General features: G+C 43.6%; 1 protein-coding gene across 2 annotated transcripts; it reads right to left on the reverse strand.

Annotated features, from left to right (window-relative positions):
* Positions 1–6,156: 6,156 nt before the first annotated feature.
* LOC142429420 (uncharacterized) lies at positions 6,157–16,349 on the reverse strand. Of its 2 annotated transcripts, none has more exons than XM_075534502.1 (4): positions 16,114–16,349; positions 11,205–11,331; positions 9,722–9,872; positions 6,157–8,957 (listed from the first exon to the last, which is right to left on the reverse strand). In XM_075534502.1, exons 1-4 carry the CDS (start codon positions 16,114–16,116, stop codon positions 7,241–7,243), a joined length of 1,998 nt encoding a protein of 665 aa, XP_075390617.1. In that variant the 5' UTR covers positions 16,117–16,349; the 3' UTR covers positions 6,157–7,240. The 2 variants fall into 2 exon arrangements, with proteins under 2 accessions (XP_075390617.1, XP_075390616.1); XM_075534501.1 differs by having other exon boundaries at positions 6,157–8,960.
* Positions 16,350–20,178: the final 3,829 nt, after the last annotated feature.

The raw sequence follows: 20,178 nt of genomic DNA on the forward strand, positions 1-20,178 counted from the left end.
TTATTTTCCTGGGTAGACACTATGTATACGTTTCGACCCAACATGTGGTGAACCACACCATGGACTAACCACACCATGATGATCATGGAAGCTGACCTTGTTGGCAGCATAGCATAACACCAGGGGCAACGCTAGAAGGACTTAACATAGAGGCCCCACTGAATGAGCTGAACCTTGCTTCAAAGCTGCCTGTCCCCTTAGATTGAGGGCTGGGGTACTTGGATGGGAGAGGAAGTAGAGAGTGGCTGCCCAGGACTGTAGAAGTGGTAGTCGGACCTTGGAGGGAACCCCTGGCTTGGTGGGTGTCCAATGGGAAGGCACCCAAGTTCACTACATATCTAGTACCATGATGCCCACCTTGAAGTGGCATGACAAGCTGGGATCCTTTGAGCATGGATCTGCATTGGGAAGAATTGCTCCAGGAAGTTCTTCTCTGACATGAATCGCCATACTTCGGGTCAACAGAACCCAATCAAGTGGGAGATCAAACCTTGTAGGACTAAAACTCACTCCTGGTTTGTGGCTCAACATGGAACTATATTTGCATATCTTCCTCATACCAACAGTGTTTGGAGAGCTTGCCCACTGGGAAAATTGATGACTGTTCAATTGTGTGCTTCTCTGTTTATGTGGGTTTCTGCTTGTCACTTGGCTGTGTATATGTGTGTGTATGTGTTTTGTTTGCTTGCTGATTAACTTATGGATGATATTGGTGTAGTTGGTATTTGGCGGTTTTGATTTTGTCATGTTGTGACTGCCAGAGTAAACCTGGGTCATGCATACCTCATGGACAAGAAGGTCGGATCAGGGTTCCTATTCACAGTAGCCACAATCCAAGAACAGTCAGTTCTGATAACATGGCACCGCTTCATACTCACCGTCATGAAATGACCACTGTAGATGAGAGTGCTACAGCAAAGTGTGGTGAAGAAAGTAAATGGTGCCCAACTACCAATCAAAATAGTGACTGGGGTCTTAAAGGCTTGTATTCAAAGGATCAGCCTTCTGTGGTAGTTACATAATCTCCTGTCCACTTGACGGTATTACGAGTGAAGTGTAGTTTGTGAATCAGGTCACAGCTTGATGACCTCATTTAGTGGTGTGATGGAGATATATAGCTCACCGGAGGTGGGACCCAAGTCATAGAAGGCAGCAGAGAGTGGAGCAGAAGATGGCAGAGTAGAGGAGGGCTGTTCAGAAAAGGCAGTGAGAGCCAGAGAGGAGAGGTTAGGGATAAGACTTAAAGAGAATTATAAGGAGGAGGAGGGAAAGGTGGTATAGATGGAGGCGGGGGAGGAGCGGCAGGCACAGCTGTAGGTGGAAGTGCACGATTGGAAGGGTTGAAAGGGGATTCATTGGGAAGGGGAACGTTTCCTGGACCAGCAGGAATTAAGAAGTGACAGTTCTGGCAGAGATTGGGGTGAGAGCAGAGTAAGAAAAATGCCTGTGTCTAAAGAATTTCTGGGAATTTGCTATTACATTGAAAGAATTAGCAAGCTACCTGAGGATTCTAAAATCGAGAATGCCATCTTTTGGCCACTTAGAATTATTGTCCAATTTGTATTGAGGCCAGAACTGGTGGCATAAGAGAATTACACACTAAGACCCAGATGTTTGAGATTAGTTGAATAGGTACCTCAGAGGTGAATTTTTGGGTGGTTTAGATGGGGTATTTCCCATGGTGTGTGTGTTGGGGAGGATGTTGTTGAGTGAAATTTGAACTGAGGAGAGAAACTAGCTTCAAAGACCATTCCCTTTAAGTCCGCTAAGTCTCTGGTTCCCAAAGAGAAGAAGTGGGGCAGCAGGGTAGGGAGGTGTCGCCCCCAACCCCTGCTAGAGCCACCCAAATCCGCAGGGCTTAGAGCCATCTGACCTGGAACCAGGATTTTTGAGATGTGGACCTTTCAGAAAGGTTTTAGGGCAGCCATTCTCAACCTGTGGGGGTCTAACTACCCTTTCACAGGGTTTGCTTAAGACCATTAGAAAACTCATATTTCTGATGGATTTAGGAACCAAGACACAGCTCCTCTTTGTCACTAGGCAGGTCTGCCCACGTGTATATATGCCCACATACGAGTACCTGCTGTGAAGACTGTTACCCATGCTACACCATGCTTCAAGACAAAATTTCATTATTTGTCATTAGAAAAAAATACTTCATGTACAAATGTGTTTGACACAATGGATGTATGGATTGTGATAAGAGTTGTATAAGCCCCCAATAAAAATGGTTTTTTAAAAATAAAGACATATTTCACAATATAATTACATATTGCTTGTGTGATGAATCACTACACCTTAATTATGTTCAATTTTTTACTATTAAAATAATTTAATGTGTTTTTAGAGTTTGTTTACAGGTATGTTCAATTTTTAACTGTGGAAATACTTCCTGCATATCAGTTATTCACATGATGATTCATAACAGTAGCAAAATTACAGTAAAGAAGTAGAAACAAATATAATTTTATGGGAATTTAAGACCATAGGGAATAAGGAAGCATTGACCTTGGTGGAAAACACAACATGAGTTCCAGGGACCAATGAGAGCAACAGTGGCAGGGCAGAGAATACATTCCAAACATTTAGGTTGATGGTAGCTGCAGCAATAATGGGAGACGCCTGTGCACAAGCTGGATCTGGAGTCTACTGGGGTCCTAAACATCCACTGAATGTAAGTTGACAGTTTCTGCATGACAGACAAATCAAACAGCAGAACTGAGAGCAGCTCAAAATACAATTGAACAAGCAAGCAGTCAAAATATAGATAAACTCATCATGAAAACTGATAACTATCATGGTCAGCATTCACTCTGGTTTCAGTAATTCCTCTTGGATACATTGCCCTTGATCAAGCCCTACCAGGCCTCATACACCTTCCTCGCCATTGATTTTAGATCACTTGTTGTTCCCTTTCCCTGGGCCTGTTAGCACCCACTTCCTTTCTCCCTCTTCCCCCTTCCCCATGTCCCCACTAGAACCTTAAGACCCCTAGTTTTCTCCTCCAGATTGTTTATCCCACCCAAGAGCTCAAGTAGAAAGAAAATGTTTTGATCATGAAGATGCCAACAAATGTACAAATGTGCTTGACACAAGGGATGTATGATGATAGGGTTTTATGAGACCCAATAAAATGATTTATTTAAAATATACATATATAGCCTAACTCAATGCACCCTCCCCTCCAAAAAAGAAAGACAAGTAAAACATTATCCTTCCGGGGTATAAGGTGATTGCAAGGATCACATCATACATTTTCCACAGACAGAGCACTCAGGATATTGGAAGTAATGCAGAGTGTATGAGAGTACATTCCCAGCTTGAGCTTCAAACTATGAGTTGTTGCCCTGCAGCATTGGATCTCTTTCCCCAAAGTATGGGGATTGGTGCCAGGGAACACTTTCGGGATCAATGGCTGTTGGGCTCTTTGTGTAACCTGGTTAGTCTGGTTGTTGTGTGTCAGTGCGTGTGTCCTTAGGTTTTCCTCTCGATCCTCCTGACATGCTATGTTCTCCCTTCAGGGGACGGGGTTGCTGGCTAGTAGCCTCACCGTCACAAACCGGATGGGATGTTTGATCAGAAGATTTCTTTGGTTGTTACTGTTTTTGTGCCTTTATATTTCTCAGATTTAAATTGTTGGCTAAAAGTAGATGAATTTTAAATAGGACAAAACATGTTTGCTTTATAAATTTGAAACCTTGTATGATGTTTTTTAAAAGACACTGGGTGGTGCTTTTCACAGACCTGGGATTTGGATGAACTGAGTACATGGACTATTAATTTAACCTACCAGGGCCCAGAAACTCACTTGGCATTGTTTCATTTGGACTCTGTTTTGTTCACAGAGTTGCAGTCTTGGTTAAAATAGATGAACGCTCAGACTTTGCAGTCACAATGCTTAGATTTTTCTCAGTTTGTGCAGATGCTTTCACAAGATATTTATTTGTTCAAGCCCATTATTTGGGACCCGGAAGCCATGCTGGATTGGGTGCACGATTTGTTTTGACAAGGGGCTTTGTCATTGTGCCCAGGCAGAAATGTTTGTTCATTTTCCTTTTATTATTGATTTGAAGAGGTGGAGGAAGAGGGGACAATGGGAAATACTAGTGTAAAAGGAAAGACTGCTGCAATGCATGTTAGAGTAGGTTGATCTGACAGTGAAACATATAACCCCCACATAACTCTCGCTGTCTGGAGACCTGTAACTGGTGACCCAGGGCATTCAGACTAATTCTTCTAGACTGATGTGTGGCTCTGTTTGTTCAAGAATCTTCCTGACTGCCTTAAAGAATGTGCTTCCCAAGTAGGATTGTCTTATGCTGTCAACCTCGTGTCTGAAGGACATGGGGAAAATGACCAAGTCCTCTGGGTGTTCGTCAACCCTGACTCTCCAGCTTCTGGAGAGTAATGGCCTCTTGCCCCTCTATTGCAGGCCCCCCTGAATGACACCCAAGTGCCCTTGAGGCGAGTAAAGCAAAAATCATTCCCCAGTCCCCATGATACAGAGTGGGACCCCTCAACAGAGCCCATCCTCCCTCTCTAAGATGCTCTGCCTGTGGGGAGAGACCCTAATGCCAGGCGGTTTATGACATACTCCTTTCCTTCACCAGTGATTCATACAATTGGAAGAAGCAGCACCCACTTATTTGCTGACAAGCCTCTAGCCTTGATAGGCCTCTTGGAGTCAGTTTTTCAAACTGACACGCCTGGAATGATGACCAACAAACTGGTCATTTTATTCACTGGAGAGGAAAAGAGGTATATAAGCCAAGAGGCACAAAACCCCTATTGCGTCCCCTGGTTGGAATTAACAAGGAGAATTGGGATCGTCTGTAGAAAGCCTTCCCCCAGATCAGGCTTAATTTTGACCCGAATAGGTCAGAAGGCCTCAAAGCCCTGTTAGATTTCCAACAGTCTTGCTTGCTGGAATCTAGAAGGCCCACCAGTGTTTTCAAAGTCACAGCCATCACTCAGGCGGACACAGAGTCCCCCATTGCTTTTTTGGAAAGGCTGGTCGTAAGGGCCTATCAGACTTACACCCCATAGATCCAGAAGTCCCAGAGAACGATTTATACATTCACTTGGCTTTTGTATCTCAATCTGCCCCCCGATATTGAAAGATAACTACAAAAGTTTGAAGGTTTTCAGGGCAAAAGGTGACTGAATTGGTGGAAATTGTCCAGAAAGGTTAGAATAACCAAGCTCTGCCAAGTGAAGCAGACAGAAAGGACATGGCCTGCATGACAGGCCTGCAATAGGATTACTAAATGGAAACAAACTTAGGACTAACTTCCCAAATAGGAACCCACTTCCTTGTCTTTGAACCACCAGAGTCCTCCTCCAAAGCCCACCTTCCCCCATGTATCTGTGAGCAGCTGCCACGTCCCTGAGACACAGCAACTGGGAAACCACCTCTCTTGGTAAAAGGTTTAATGGCATCAGTGCACACGTACATAACGTGAGCGTGTTGCCATAACACACCTGACCCCAGGAAGACAATGGAGAGTTGACCTTGGAGGAGTGATAGGGGGAGACTTTTACTCTGTTTTACACATTTGTGGACCATTCACTGAGTGTTCCCAAAAAACATAGGAATTTTGTCACTGTTAAATATCATTTTTCCCAATGCAAGAAGGTGAATTTTGGAAGAAGGAATTATAAATGCTACTAAAGGATCCATCATCACTGGTCAAGATAGAGCTAGATGAGAACATATGGACAGCAAGCAGGGGCGACTGTAGTGGGAGCGGTGTGGAAACCTTAATGACTGCAACAGAGGCCATGTGAGATGTAAGCGGTGAAAGGAACGCTGGCAAGGGTGGGAAGCTATGTCTGAACTGGAAAGATGGAAATTCAAGCGGGGAAGCTGTGGTCTGAGAAATAATCTTGCGTCGGAGAAAACAGATTGAAGCAGTGGCCTGGCAGTGAAGGGCAAGACATGGGACCATGTACATGCCTATGAAGGAAGCCTGTTTGAACTACGCTGAACCAACGCAGAAGGGGAGGTCAACTGAGTTTGGGAGAGACGTTGATTTTCATTCCCCCTCATATGTCCTCTTATCTTCATGATTTGAAAATCCTGAAATCGAAAATAAATGTGAACTTCAGTCTTTTCGTAAAATATCATTTTATTTGTTTTCCTTTAGGTCTCAACAATTCATTTCAAACAATTTCCGGACACAGACTAACTTGTGTAGGCCACGGACATTAAAAACTCACACATTTTCTACAAAATAGGGGAAGTGAGTTAAATCAAAAGTCCTTAGGAGGGCAAGTAACGACCTGAATGCTGCATGCCAGGTGGGAGAAACTCAAGATATTGCTGAGCTGGGACTTCAAAGGGGCTCCGACGCAGTACAGGGATGAGATTCAAGGGAGTGCTTATAAAAATGGCACCGCTGTGGACCTAGAGTCATTGTCAGGAGAAGTCAGTCCACTCCTAAGCACAGTGGCTGTTGGATGACATTTTCATGAACCACGCAAGGCTGCGGTTGCCTTTCTAACACACAGAAGAATAAGAGCAAAATGGTGGGACCAGGTAACACTATTTGGCAGATGAAGTTCACCATGTGTAAAACACACTATTGATTCATTTTAATAACAATAGGGGCAAATAAGTCCAGTAATTTGCTCATGGTCACACAGATAAGGAGGTAGCAGAAACTAGGCTACACAAGGTCTTCACCAAAAGAAAGGCAGAGCTCCCCAGGCAAAATGGGACTAAAGGGGAAGGAACAAAGCACAAAGATTCACTTCTCACCCATTAGCGATCCTCCCCTGAGGCCCATATCCACTGGGCCATCCAAGGAAAAATCTGAGACACGCCAGACCAGGCACCGTTCTGTCCATCACACCTCACCAACCAGGGATCTTTAGTGAGGAATGAAGACTGAATAAATGCTTTCCAAAGTAGATTGCATTCACAAGACCTCTATCCACTGAGAGAAATCTTATGTGAACCGAGAGCTGAGGAACAAGCAAAGGCTTTGGCACATTCCTTAAATGCACCAGGATTCTTTCCATTGTGAATTATCATGGTGAATGAGGTATCAGGAGGAATCAAAGTCTTTGCCAAACTTACACTCTCAAGGCCTCTGTCCTGTGAGTTCTATGTGGAATGTGGGTTGAGACAGGACTCATGACTTTGCAACACTACATACATTCATAAGGTTTTTCTCCACTGTGAATTCTCCTATATTTAGTGAGGGTAGAGTGATGAGCAAAGGTTTTCCTACACTTGTTACATTAATAAGGCCTCTCCATTGTGAATTCTCCTATGTTTCGTGAGGGTAAATTGACGAGTAAATGCTTTCCCACAGTCCTTACATTCATAAGGCCTCTCTCCACTGTGAATTCTCCTGTGTGCAATAAGGTGGGAGCGATGGGTAAAGGCTTTCCCACACTCCTTACATTCAAAAGGCCTCTCTCCACTGTGAATTCTGCTATGTGTAATGATAGATGTTTTGTGAGAAAATGCTTTCCCACATTCCTTACATTCATAGGGCCTCTCTCCACTGTGAGTTCTCTTATGTTGAACGAGGTCTGTTTGATTAATAAAGGCTTTGCCACACTCTACGCACACATAAGGCTTCTCTCCACTGTGAATTCTGTTATGTTTACTGATGGATGTTTTGCAAGCAAATGCTTTCCCACAAACCTTACATTCATAAGGCTTCTCTCCACTATGAATTCTACTGTGTGTAATCATGGATGTTTGGCGAGTAAATGCTTTCCCACATTCCTCACATTGATAAGGCCTCTCTCCACTGTGAGTTCTCTTATGTTGAATGAGGTCTGTTTGATTAATAAAGGCTTTGCCACACTGCTCGCATACACAAGGCTTCTCTCCACTGTGTCTTCTCCTATGTGTCATAAGGTGAGAGTGCTGAATAAAGGCTTTACCACACTGCTTACATTCAAAAGGTCTCTCTCCACTGTGAGTTCTCCTATGTACAATAAGGTGAGAGCGTTGAGTAAAGGCTTTCCCACACTCCTTACATTCATAGGGCCTCTCTCCACTGTGAATTGTCTTATGCTGAATGAGGTTTTGTTGACTAATAAAGGCTTTCCCACACTCCTCGCATACATAAGGCTTCTCTCCACTGTGAGTTCTCCTATGTACAATAAGGTTGGTACGTTGAGTAAAAGCTTTCCCACATTCCTTACATTCATAAGGCCTCTCTCCACTGTGTATTTTACTATGTTTAATGATGGATGTTTGGTAAGCAAATGCTTTGCCACATACCTTACATTCATAAGGCTTCTCTCCACTATGAATTCTACTGTGTGCAATCATGGATGTTTGGTAAGCAAAGGCTTTCCCACATACCTCACATTGATAAGCCCTCTCTGCACTGTGAGTTCTCCTATGGGCATTGAGTTTTGAGGAAAATGTGAAGGCTTTGCCACACTCCTCACATTCATAAGGCCTCTCTCCACTGTGTATTCTCTTATGTGAAATAAGGTTGGACCGTCGAGTAAATGTTTTCCCACATTCCTTACACTCATGAGGCCTCTCTCCACTGTGAATTCTCCTATGCCTACCAAAGTATGAAGAAAGATGAACAATTTTGCCATGTGCCTTACTATCAAAAGGCTTCTCCTCACTGTGAACTCTTAAATGTACAAGGATCTCTGAGGATTCACCAAAGGTGTTTCCAGAGTCCGTACATTCCTTAGGTTTCGCTTCGGTTAGCGTTCTCACAGGACTGTGGGAGTAAGGACACCTGCAGCCTGCTCCGTGTTCTCCAGCCTGATAGGTGTCACATTCAGAGTGAAGACCAGGATGACGCTTCAGTGATGATGACTGCTCCACGGAGGATTTCCCACAGTGAAGGTACAATGAAGGATACGGTTCATTGTAAGTTCTTTTGAGCATGTGAAGATCTGGAATCAGGTTGAAGGTCTGTCCACACTGACTTTTCTTAATTTCACAGTCGGACTGTTCAATATATCTTCTGCTAAATAGGGTCGCAAACAGGTAGATGCCTATTGTTTATAATTCCATGATAACCATCATAATAAACATGTTTTTTTTTACTTTGAATTGCTTCAACTTTCAAAGATCAAATCATCTCAGAGATGTTCTAATTCATTTTATTCCATTTCTATCATATGGGCCATTGTAATTGCATATAAGTAAACTATATTTTAAATATTCACTGTCTGATACTCACTTTATGCAAGTATTCTAGTGTGAAATTTCATTAAACAGACATCAGAAGCTTTATAGCTTTGAGTATATATGTATATGCAGTCGCACATACATATGTACACTCAACTCCGTTGAGTCCATGTTGACTCACAATGACCCTGTTTCATGGACAGGGTGTATTTCCAAGCCCGTAACTCTTTACAGGAGCAAATTCCTGGTAAGGGATACCTGGTGCTTTTGACAGAGAGACCTTGAAGTCAGCAGTAATTTCAATGTTTGGTGGCTTCAACAGACTGGCACTCCAATGAGTCATAATATTCAACAGAGCAGAGGTTTACAGACCGCATAATAAATATTACTATTCAAATGGATATGTGCATACCCACACAGGCATGTACATGTACTTAGATACACATATATAAGTCAACTTGAAAATCTCATGAATGATCTATCTGTTCATTTCATTGCCCAGCTATGAAGACCTGCAGGACAGAAGTATGTTAATGAAATCATTGTGCCTTCACTTTCCCTTCGGAAGCACAGCGATCATGAGTGAATGACACTCACCGTGCATGACTGTTCCGCTTGTTATCCTGATCTTCAATGACGTGAAATCCACATATTTCTCGTACCTTGGAGGGCCAGGAACCACTATTCAGGAATTGTACTATTGGATTTTCAGTGGACAGCTTTTCTCCATTATCAAGATTTTCGGAAACTGACCGAATGATGAAAGTTGTGGTTCACAATATAAAAGCAAAAAGGGCAGGCATTACTTAAAAGTAAAACACATGGAAAAAAATATGGAGCTTATCCCAAGGTTCAAGTACAAAACGTTTTGAGAATGACAGTGGCAACATATGTACACATAAGTTTGATAAAACTGACATATAGAATGTTAATAAAAGGTGTAAGAGCCCCCAAGAAAGTGATTTTCAGGAGGGGAGTGGAGATAGAAGGGAAAAAATGAGGAGCTGATGCCAGGGGCTTAAGTGGAGAGCAAATGTTAGGAGAATGATGAGAGCAACGAATGTACAAATGTGCTTTACACAATTGATGTATGTAATATTGTGATAGGAGCTGTATGAGCCCCTAATAAAATGATTAAAAAAGAGAGAAACATAAAAAGAAAGGTACTCAGCACATTCCACAGGAAAAAAATGACTACATATGTGGGACGAAGTGATGGAGAAGCTCTGGCTGACTGAGGATCAGATCATCAATTTCTCATATGTAAATTCAAGATAAAGCTGAAGAAACAGACAATATTCCAATTTGACAAACAGTTCAAAAAATGCAACTGAATAGAATGTTCAAACGACAAAACAATGTCACTGTTACCAAATCAAGTAAAATGTTCCTGAAGATCAACCAACAATTGCTGCACCAGTTCACTGACTGGGAGATTCGTGAGGGACTCGCCAGATTCAGCAATTTGAAAAAGAGGTATCATTGTTGGTGTCAGATGGCTCTTGGCTCAAAGCAGAAAATATCAGAAAAATGTCCACTTGTGTTTAAGTGACTTGGCAAAGGAACTTGGCTGTGTAGATCCTAATAAACTGGAGATAATCAAAATAAAATGCAAATTCACAAGCATATCTTTGTGACTTCGTATGATGACAACAGTTCCGTTACTCTGAAAACGACACATACAGAAACGCTCAAACAGCAACACTTCACTGACACTCAAAGGTTGGAGTTTTGACAAGGGTGAATTCATTGACAGGAAAATCAACATAACGTCAAACATTTACTAAACACAGTGCTTACAAGGAATAGAACAGATGCATCCATTGTGCACCAAGGAAGGTCAATGTGCATATTTACTGCACTTAAACTTAAGGCTCTTAGTCACAAATGCAATAAAAATTTAGTTTAATACTGAGAGCTTTCTGTTCATGAGGAAGCCATGATATGCAAGCAGTTGAGTGAAAATGACTTTTTGCATGATACAACAAGGATTTCCCATGATCAGGACCACATACTAGAGTAATAACAACGTGTATGACTGATTTGATCACTCTACATTTAAAGGGAAGTGGATCCATACCTACTGAGGCCAGGTTTCTGAAAGTCTCCTCCATCACATGCCTATAGAGTTTTCTCTGAGAACGATCCAGCAAGGCCCACTCTTCTGGGGAAAAGTCCACAACCACATCTTCCACAGCCACGGCATCCTAAAACAGCCCACATATTCTAGTTAACCAAGGTACCTTGAACTCCAATAGTTGAAACAAGGAGATGGAGGGGGAGGAAGAGAGTTCAAGGACATTAGACCCGATGATGTCCTAAGGAAGACCATCAAGGGTGAGCTATCACTATGATTCCATCACTGTACATACACTTCCTCTCATTACATGCTCTGCCACAGACGGAATACCTCTTCTGGCAAAGTGAACTGATCTGATATGACCAACTCAATATATTACTCTCTATTTTTATGGTCTAGATTGGTCAGAAGACATAACTCAAAGCAGGCAAAAGTTCTCTAAAATAAAAGCCCTATTTTCACATACATCACTTCTCTTCCAACAGAGGGAGGGCGGAAATTCACTTCCTTGCAAAGGACCACCCTGAATATTTATCACAGGAAGAACACAGGGTGAAAGCAAAATAACCACTAGGAAGTACTGCAGAATCTGCACTTTCTCGTTTAGCGCCTCATTAGGCAAGGGAGGCCGAGGCCCTTGATATGAGAAAAGGTCAACCCACAGCTTTGGACTCAGGGTTCTCTCTGTGAAGAACGACAGCTAATAAAGAGTTGGCATGTTATCTGCTGATAAGAGAGGCTGAGTTTGAGGAGTGGTGGTCTTTTCTACAGAGTTTCTATGTCAGACAGTTACGTATCAGAAACTACCATTCTGCACCTTTCTCGACACAGGCAAGGGAACTATAGAGAGAGAAAGAACATGGGTGAGAGACAGTTAACAAGAGAAAACAGACATCAGACAGTTTTCACAGAGACACAGAGCAGTTTTCACCAAGTGCCCCCTTAGAATTCTAAATGGACACAGAAAATAGCACTGATGTCATGCACAATATGTGAAGCATCATAATACAATGGCCTTCTTGAACAGATTAGGAAAAAGTAGTTCAATTTCTCAAAATATCATGGAAATGAACTGGATTTGGCTGATTGACTTCAAAGGAATCCTAGGAAACAGAGCTCTCTACCTACCATGCCTTGAGACATTCCACTCCAAAATTATCTCCCATGGGCAACCCTTGGAAAGCACATCAGCTCCACCAGCTGACCATCAGGCCCACAGGCATCTCCTGCTTGCTGGGACTGGAGCTTGTGACCTCTGACACTTCTGCTCCCACATTTTGTCGGGCGATACAGTGCCTGTAGATGGTCATCAACTTGGGACCGTGGAGCAGCAGCAAAGAAGAGAAAGCGCTGGACAAAATCGGATGATCCAGTGGCGGGAACGATGGACTCAAGGCAGGAATATGGGTGAGGACGGCCCAGCACAGGGCAGCGTTTCACTCCAGTGCATGTATGATGTGATTCCATGATTGGAAGTGACCTCATCACGCCCAACATCAACATAGGGAAGACATTAAAAGCTGCTGAGGTTGCATGTACTTCAATCCTAAGTTTCACTCACTGGTGGCCAAGCAGCTGTACAACAGAGTGGGGTGGCCTGCCAGCCATTCTAATGATATGGGATGTCAATGTGACAGGAATATGGATCAAGTATCTCTATTAAAAGATCGCTACCGCAGCAGAGGGTCAGGTCACACATTTTAAGGTCGGCACAACCCTAATTATCAAGCCTTTCTGATCACCAAAATCCAATGGCAGTGCTTACAAGTCAATTCGAGCTCACTGTGACCCAAGACATCGACATGAAACTAACAAACGGTTCTATGGTGTTTCAAAAACAGCACATTTATTGTAGGAGCAAAGAGTCGCACCTTTTTTGCTTGAAGTTGGTATGTCTGAACCACGGCATTTTGGTTTAAAATCAATCGCCTAAACCACTGAATGAACAGAGTTGTGTTCACTTTGCAGTTCTTGGGCAATTGTAATATTTGAACGATTTGCCCAAAAGATTTGGCCAAATTTGGCCACTCAATGGAGTGGTCTTGCCTCCCTGAAGCAGATGCATAGGGTTGCTCAAATGTAAGCTGCATAGTCAGTATGCAGGCCCACAGGGCTCACACCAATATCCTGACAATGACATTTCTGTTCACTTTCCTACAGTTTCTTATTCAGGCATCAATCATCAGTGACAGAGATGATTCAGCACCATGCCGTGTGTTCTGGAGCGAGGAGACAAAGAAAGCAGTTGCTTAAAATAATAAAATAGAAAAAGAACACATTTTATTTAATGCAGACAAACAAATACATTTTAATAAAGATAAGAAGTAAAAGGAGTGTGATTAAGACTTCATGAGGAGGACCTGATGCAAAGGGCTTAAGTGGAGAGCAAATGCTTTGAGAATGACTGGGGCAGGGAATGTGCAGATGTGCTTTATACAATTGATGTATGTATATGTATGGATTGTGATAAGAGTTGTATGAGCCCCTAATAAAATGTAAAAAAAGAAAAGGAAAAAAAAAAGACTTCATGAGAAAATTATATGTCCTAATAGCCTGAAGTCAATAAATATGCACCATAGTCCTAAGCATACTCCTGCACCACTGGGTCACTGTTTCCAATACTGGCCCAAAGAAGTTTGCTGTACTTCACAAAAGCGCTCATAATGTGAACTTAATGACATTGAGCAGGAATAACCAGAAGCTGTAAAGAATAACACCTGCCCAGATCCTCAGGTTAACTCCCTGCCAACGCATCTACTCCAAAGCATGTTAAACCTAACAGACACAGGTCAACTGCCCTACAGAATCCCAGGACTATCCAACTTGACAGAACAAGGCAGGCTCGTCGTTCTCCTGCACATTTGAGGTGGGGTGGGGGATGGAACAGCACACTTTGTGAGCAGCCTATGGTTAACTCACTGCAAGGCCAGGGCTCCTCAGTTCACATTTACTAAATTCATATAGGGAATTTTTATAGACAGGCCAAGAAAGTATTATAAAGGGAACACATAAATGGCGAACAAAGCAAGATAGCAGTTCTAGAAAAGTCCTACCAATTTCTGAGGGAACCTGAGTCAAGACACAGAAAACACTGTGGGGCACTAAGAAGAAGCACTCATCCTTGAAGATGTAGATGCTTATGGGGATAATGTGCAATATGGGTGTTCCCGAATCACAGACAAAGAAGGTTAAAGGGAAGGGATGATTGCTTAGAAGATAAGCAACCAACGTCCAAAGGCAGCCGGTTACAATCCCATGGACTGTGTTGTTTTACGCTAACGTACCACTTAAAGACAGGGTGAGTTTGGCGTTTGACTCATGGTCCGCATGGAGAAGCATGGGATAGTGTTAGGGTTCAATACACAGAAAACTCCAAACAGGCAAACGTACACTTCAACGTGTTTACGGATCAAGAAGTGCCCTAGATCGACAATAGAAAGTATTAAACAATGCTGTAACCCGGGAGTGACATCCGCAAACATTTACAAAGTCCTGTGAAAAGTCCCACGATCCACAGGACTGGTCTCATTGCAGAGGGCTGCTCACTGTACTGTCAGCAGTTGAAGCCTGTTCCGTGGGCTTCTGTTCGCTGGAATAAACTCGATGACAGTGAGGCAGAGGTTTTGTGAAAGCATACTTTGTCACACAAGACAGCACACAGAAATTAAATGACCACTTGTGAAACTATGGGCAAAACTAGCAACAATGATCACGGAGAGGCAGTATGAAGGAGTTTTGAGGGTGACCAGCACGTCTGTGAATTGCAAGGTCAGCACTTTGAAACCAGCAGCCACTCTGGGGGAGGGAGATGAGGCCTTCAACTCCCAGAGACTTACAGCCTCAGAAACTCACGGGGGTTGTTACAGGTAGTGCAGTAAGGCTGCTCAGTTAGACTGAAGTCAATGGGAGCGAGTTTTTATGTCCGTTACAAAAAGTCCAAATTTATTCTTTCAATAAGGTTTTTTAAGCTACTTTTTGCGCAGCAAAGACTAACACGGCAAATAACAGGTTTATTTTTGAACTGTCGCTCTTACAAGCCCTCCAATAGCTGTATTCCGTCATCAGAAGTTGACATACAACAGGAACTATGAATCCAAGAAGTTCAAGGCTTCATCTCGAATGAATAGACCACCCAGGAGACTAGACCCCTTTGATTGCAGATTCCCGTTGCACACCGTGGAGAGCAGTTGAAAGCATGATGACTCAATACCAGCTCTAGCAGAGATGTGCAGCCGGGCGCTATTTAATATGGAAAAACAGGCTTCTCACACATTGCAAACTTCCAGGAAATAGCATTCCTCCAAATCAGCCAGATCTTGGGAGCCCACACATGAAGCCGCTGGATGCTGTGTCTCATTCATTGAAGAGTTCAGAGAAGGACCAAGTGAAATCAAGACCCCATTGACAGTCAATACCTTCTGCTACTAACTCTCTTCTATTTTCTAGCACATTGCACAGGGGGAGGGGGAACTGTTTTAGAACTGTGTTCTACAAAAGGCTCCAGGGTCAGAGAAGGGATAGGGGGAGGCATGGGAATTCTTTGCAGAAGTGGGACAAGGATGGCTCTGGAGATCCTCAGGCTCAGGTTCTCATAGTTCTGTCATTATGCACAGAGAACCAAGACTCAGGATAGGGATGGGGACTCCTATCCTGCCTCCTCTTGGGGCACACAAGAGTCACAAATACAAGAGAACCCGCATGTCAGGCTTGGAATCCCACGTATGCCCCAAGGAAAGGTCCACACCAGGTGACATGGGACCCAGGACAACTCTTAGGGCTCAGACACTTGGCTTCCTCTGCCACCTTTAACCTTATCAAGGAACCTCAGGGTCTGCAGGAAACAGCACGACAATATGTCCAATCAGCTTCCACCCTTAGTTACCACACACCCCTTCTCAGTAGGACTCACCATCCCAGCTCCAGCTTCTGAACGCCTTCTTGAATGTGCTCCTTGAAGGTCAAGAACACACAAAGTGGGCTGGTTGTGGAAGCAGAGCCACTAGGCAGTTTGGACAAAGGTCAATGATGTGAACTCCAGTCAGTCAGAAAGGTTTAAAACGCTGACTCGGGATTCCAGGCCTCAGCACGAATGTCGTCCTTGTTCTCCACTTGCCTGCAACAGCCCAGGTCTGTGCACCACACCTGGGACCTGAAATGGAAGGACACACAGTTCAGTAAGGCTCTGCAATCTTGACCTGGCTAGGTTCAAGGTCATGTTCCATTCTGAGGGCATCTGCATAAAAGGCAGATGCTGATCCTGTATCCCAGAACACGGGCTTCCATTGTTCATGTACTTCACATGCCCCTTTTGCTACAGACAAGGGCAAAGTCAGATGAGTGTCCACATCCAAGAATATGAGCAGCATGCAGGCCTACCCCGTCTAGACATATGAACCTCCTGATGCAGACATGTGAACCTCTGAGATGAGAGGAAAGGAGGAGGTGCAGCAGCAGAAGCAGGAGCATGACACACAGTGCTGGGCTCCCCAAGACACACAGACAGTAACGCTGAGTCCATTTGGGCAGGGGGCTAGCAGTTACACACACAGGACTGAGTCTAGTTCCTAGGTCCTCAATTTGGGGATCTGGAATTACCAATCCCTGAGACTTGGAAATGGTGAGGGACACACCATTTTGCCACTATTAGCAACCGCCCACCCCAACCAAAGGACTCGGTGACATGCAGTGAAAGAAAGGACTTCATCCTGAGCATTTCTCACCTGCATTGCACTCATGGTTAAAACTGAATCATGAACATGATCATTGAGTTCTGCGTGGCTACTAATGAAATCCATCCCTAAGAAGGGGAGCGTGTTCTTTGAGACAGAACATATAACATTGAAGAGACAGGTAAACTCTATCTGAAAATATCAGTCTTGATCATGACAGCAATTGAAGGAAAGTGTAAAATCAGGCCGTCTTTCCTCCTGATGCAGGCAACGTATTATAAGCTACGGTTGCTGTGGACTGGAATTAACAGCAAGTGTAAGAGACCAAAAGTAAGACCCTTGAGTGTATCCCATCTACTTTTAAAGACAATCTTATAAAAAATTTTAATGCATTAAGCACCAATGACCAGAGAACTGAGGAGCTGTAAGATGACATAAAAAAATTCCTACATGACGAAAGAAAAATGTCATTCATATGCTACAAAAGAATCAAATATAACCTCGGGAGAAATTTAACCAAGAATTGGTTCTTAACAACCAGAAATTTTTTAATCGTAAAAAAAAAAAAAAAAGACGTGTAAGAATTGTTTATGCAGAACCAGTTGCTCTGACAACTGCCACCCAGCCACCATAAAACATTGAAATTAAAAAAGACTGGGCGGGGTCTGCTCATTGGCACAGTGAAGTGATTGATGGCCAAGCCCAAAGGGGGCCAGCTTACATCCACCTCAAGGGTCTCTGAGAAAGCACAACCTGGAAGTGCTTACGGAATGGTTTTCCTCTGGACCACTAGGGGTCAGGATGAGTCAGTTCTAGCTTTGTCCTGACTCTTGGGTGGTCACCTCTACAGCCTAGGCAGAGAGGCCTGCCTTTGCAACTTAGTGTGGGCTGCTTGTTCTACATCTGATGTTCACAGGACAGTGTGGCTCAGGCCAGAAAGACACACCCCATGATCAGGAAGTTGGACTTCCTGTTCCTAAAGTAGGTGAATGTGAACAGGTTACTGAACACCGGCTTCAGCAGGAGCCACACAGACTTTCAGAGGTGACAGTTGGTGAAACCATAGATTTTGCTTTGGATCATCTGACGGCTGTTACCAGGTCCCAGTGACAACACATAATCATACCACATGCTGTGCTTCCTCCATGTGGTTGCTTCATTGCTGGATGGCCACTTGTTTAACTTGAAGCCTTTAAGACACCCAGATGCTATATCTTTTAATGCCGGCACCATCCGCTTAATTCAGCACATTTGTACATGTACCCATTAGTCTTCAGTGATCTTTTTAAATGCGGGGAGGTGAGCAACTAAAATCCCTGTTTGTTAGAACAAAGTGTTCCTGAATTCAGGGAGGGTATGAACTGTGACCCAAGGTCCATCCACAGCCTCAGTGTATGGCCATATAAATACATGTCCATAGGCCAAAACTGCTATTTTTATGGATTAATGTATTTACATATGTAAACATCTACGTTTATGCCTCTCTCCCTATCTTGGCTTCCTAGAGCCTTCCTCTGATTGCTTTAGTCTGAAATCTGAAAAGAAAATGAAAACATGTCCAAGAGGGCCAACAGAGGAACTCAAGGCTGTCCCACCCGAATTTCAATGACATCTCAAACAGATTTGACGCTTTCAATATGAATGACAAAGGACAGGAGAGCAGGAGAAGGGGTGCAGGGAGCATTAAAATGATCCCTCATGAAGAAAGGAAGAGGTCAATAAAAAGACAGGGAAAGGAGGAAGGATCAAAGTGGATCAGATGAAATTGTGACCCCTGTCCTCAATCTTAGAGCAGCTAACATCACGGGAAGGGTGGATGGAGGCCGAAGGCAGCTGGAGGAGAAGACGCCAAACCATATAATGAAACGTGTACACACGCACAATTAGAAACCAAAGGAAAAGAACACACTTGGCACAACTTCAACTACAAGTGAAGACAAATGTCGAGCCTGGCTCTGCGGTCTTGACAGGTTCTCTGGGCAACCTGCTGAATGGCTCAGGAAGCATCGACAGAAGGTGGAAAGAATACATGATTACTGTACTAATAGACAGTCCACCATTCCAGGAGGTCATACATAACCACAAACCGAGGTCACAAAACAAGGAGTTCAACGTTCACTGAACACATGAGCTGAGCACAAGGCAACACAAAGTGATGGAAGGCCAACTGAAATGTCTGTTAGCTGGTGAAGCGCACGAAGCATTTCACAATAGAAAGCATTAAACAATGCTGTAACCCGGGAGACATCTGCAAACATTTACAAAGTCCTGTGAAAAGCCCCTCAATCCACAGGACTGGTCTCATTGCAGAGGGCTGCTCACTGTACTGTCAGTAGTTGTAATCTGCTCCCTGGGTTTATTCACTGGAATCAACTGGATGACAGTGAAGCAGAGGTTTTGTGAAAGCAAACTTTGTCACACCAGACAGTACACAGAAAGCAAATGTCCACTTGTGAAACTATGGGCAAAACTAGCAACAATGATCACGGAGAGGCAGTATGAAGGAGTTTTGAGGGTGACCAGCACGTCTGTGAATTGCAAGGTCAGCACTTTGAAACCAGCAGCCACTCTGGGGTAGAGAGATGAGGACTTCAACTCCCACAGACTTACAGTCTCAGAAACTCACGGGGGTAATTTTAGGTAGTGCAATAGGGCTGCTGAGCTGGAATTAAGTCAATGGCTGCGAGGTTTGATGTCCTCTACAAAAAGTCCAGCCAAATTTATTCTTTAAATAGGGTGAACTCTAAGTGACCCTTGTGTTAGAAAGGGCAAACAACAGGTCTACTTTTCAATTGTCACTCTTACATCCAGTCCAATAAGTGTTTTCCAGTAACAGAAATTGATACACAATAAATTGAAAATGGCTCAGTAGAAACAACAGCTGCTCTAGAAATGTTCTGCGAACAGAACTATGAACCCAAGAAGTTCAAGGCTTCATCTCAAATAAAGAGACCACCCAGGAGACTAGACCCTTGTTATTAAGGATTTTAACTCCACACTGTGGAGAGCAGCTGAAAGCACGATGACTTTAACAGCTCCAGAAGAGATGCGCAGGTGGGCGAATATTTAATACAGGAAAAACAGGCTTCTCACACATTGGAAACCTCCAGGAAATAGCATCCCTCCACATCAGACAGATCTGCAGAGACCACACATGACCCCGCTGAACTGACTGTCCCAAGGGGTCTCATTCAGTGAAGAGTTGCTAGAAGGACCAGGTGAAATCAAGCCCCCATTGAGAGTCAGCACCTTCTCCTAGTAACTCTCTTCTATTTTCTAGCACATCGCACAGTGGGAGGGGGAAC

This window comes from Tenrec ecaudatus, chromosome 16, assembly GCF_050624435.1.
Source record: "Tenrec ecaudatus isolate mTenEca1 chromosome 16, mTenEca1.hap1, whole genome shotgun sequence".
Classification (NCBI taxonomy): Eukaryota; Metazoa; Chordata; class Mammalia; order Afrosoricida; family Tenrecidae; genus Tenrec; species Tenrec ecaudatus.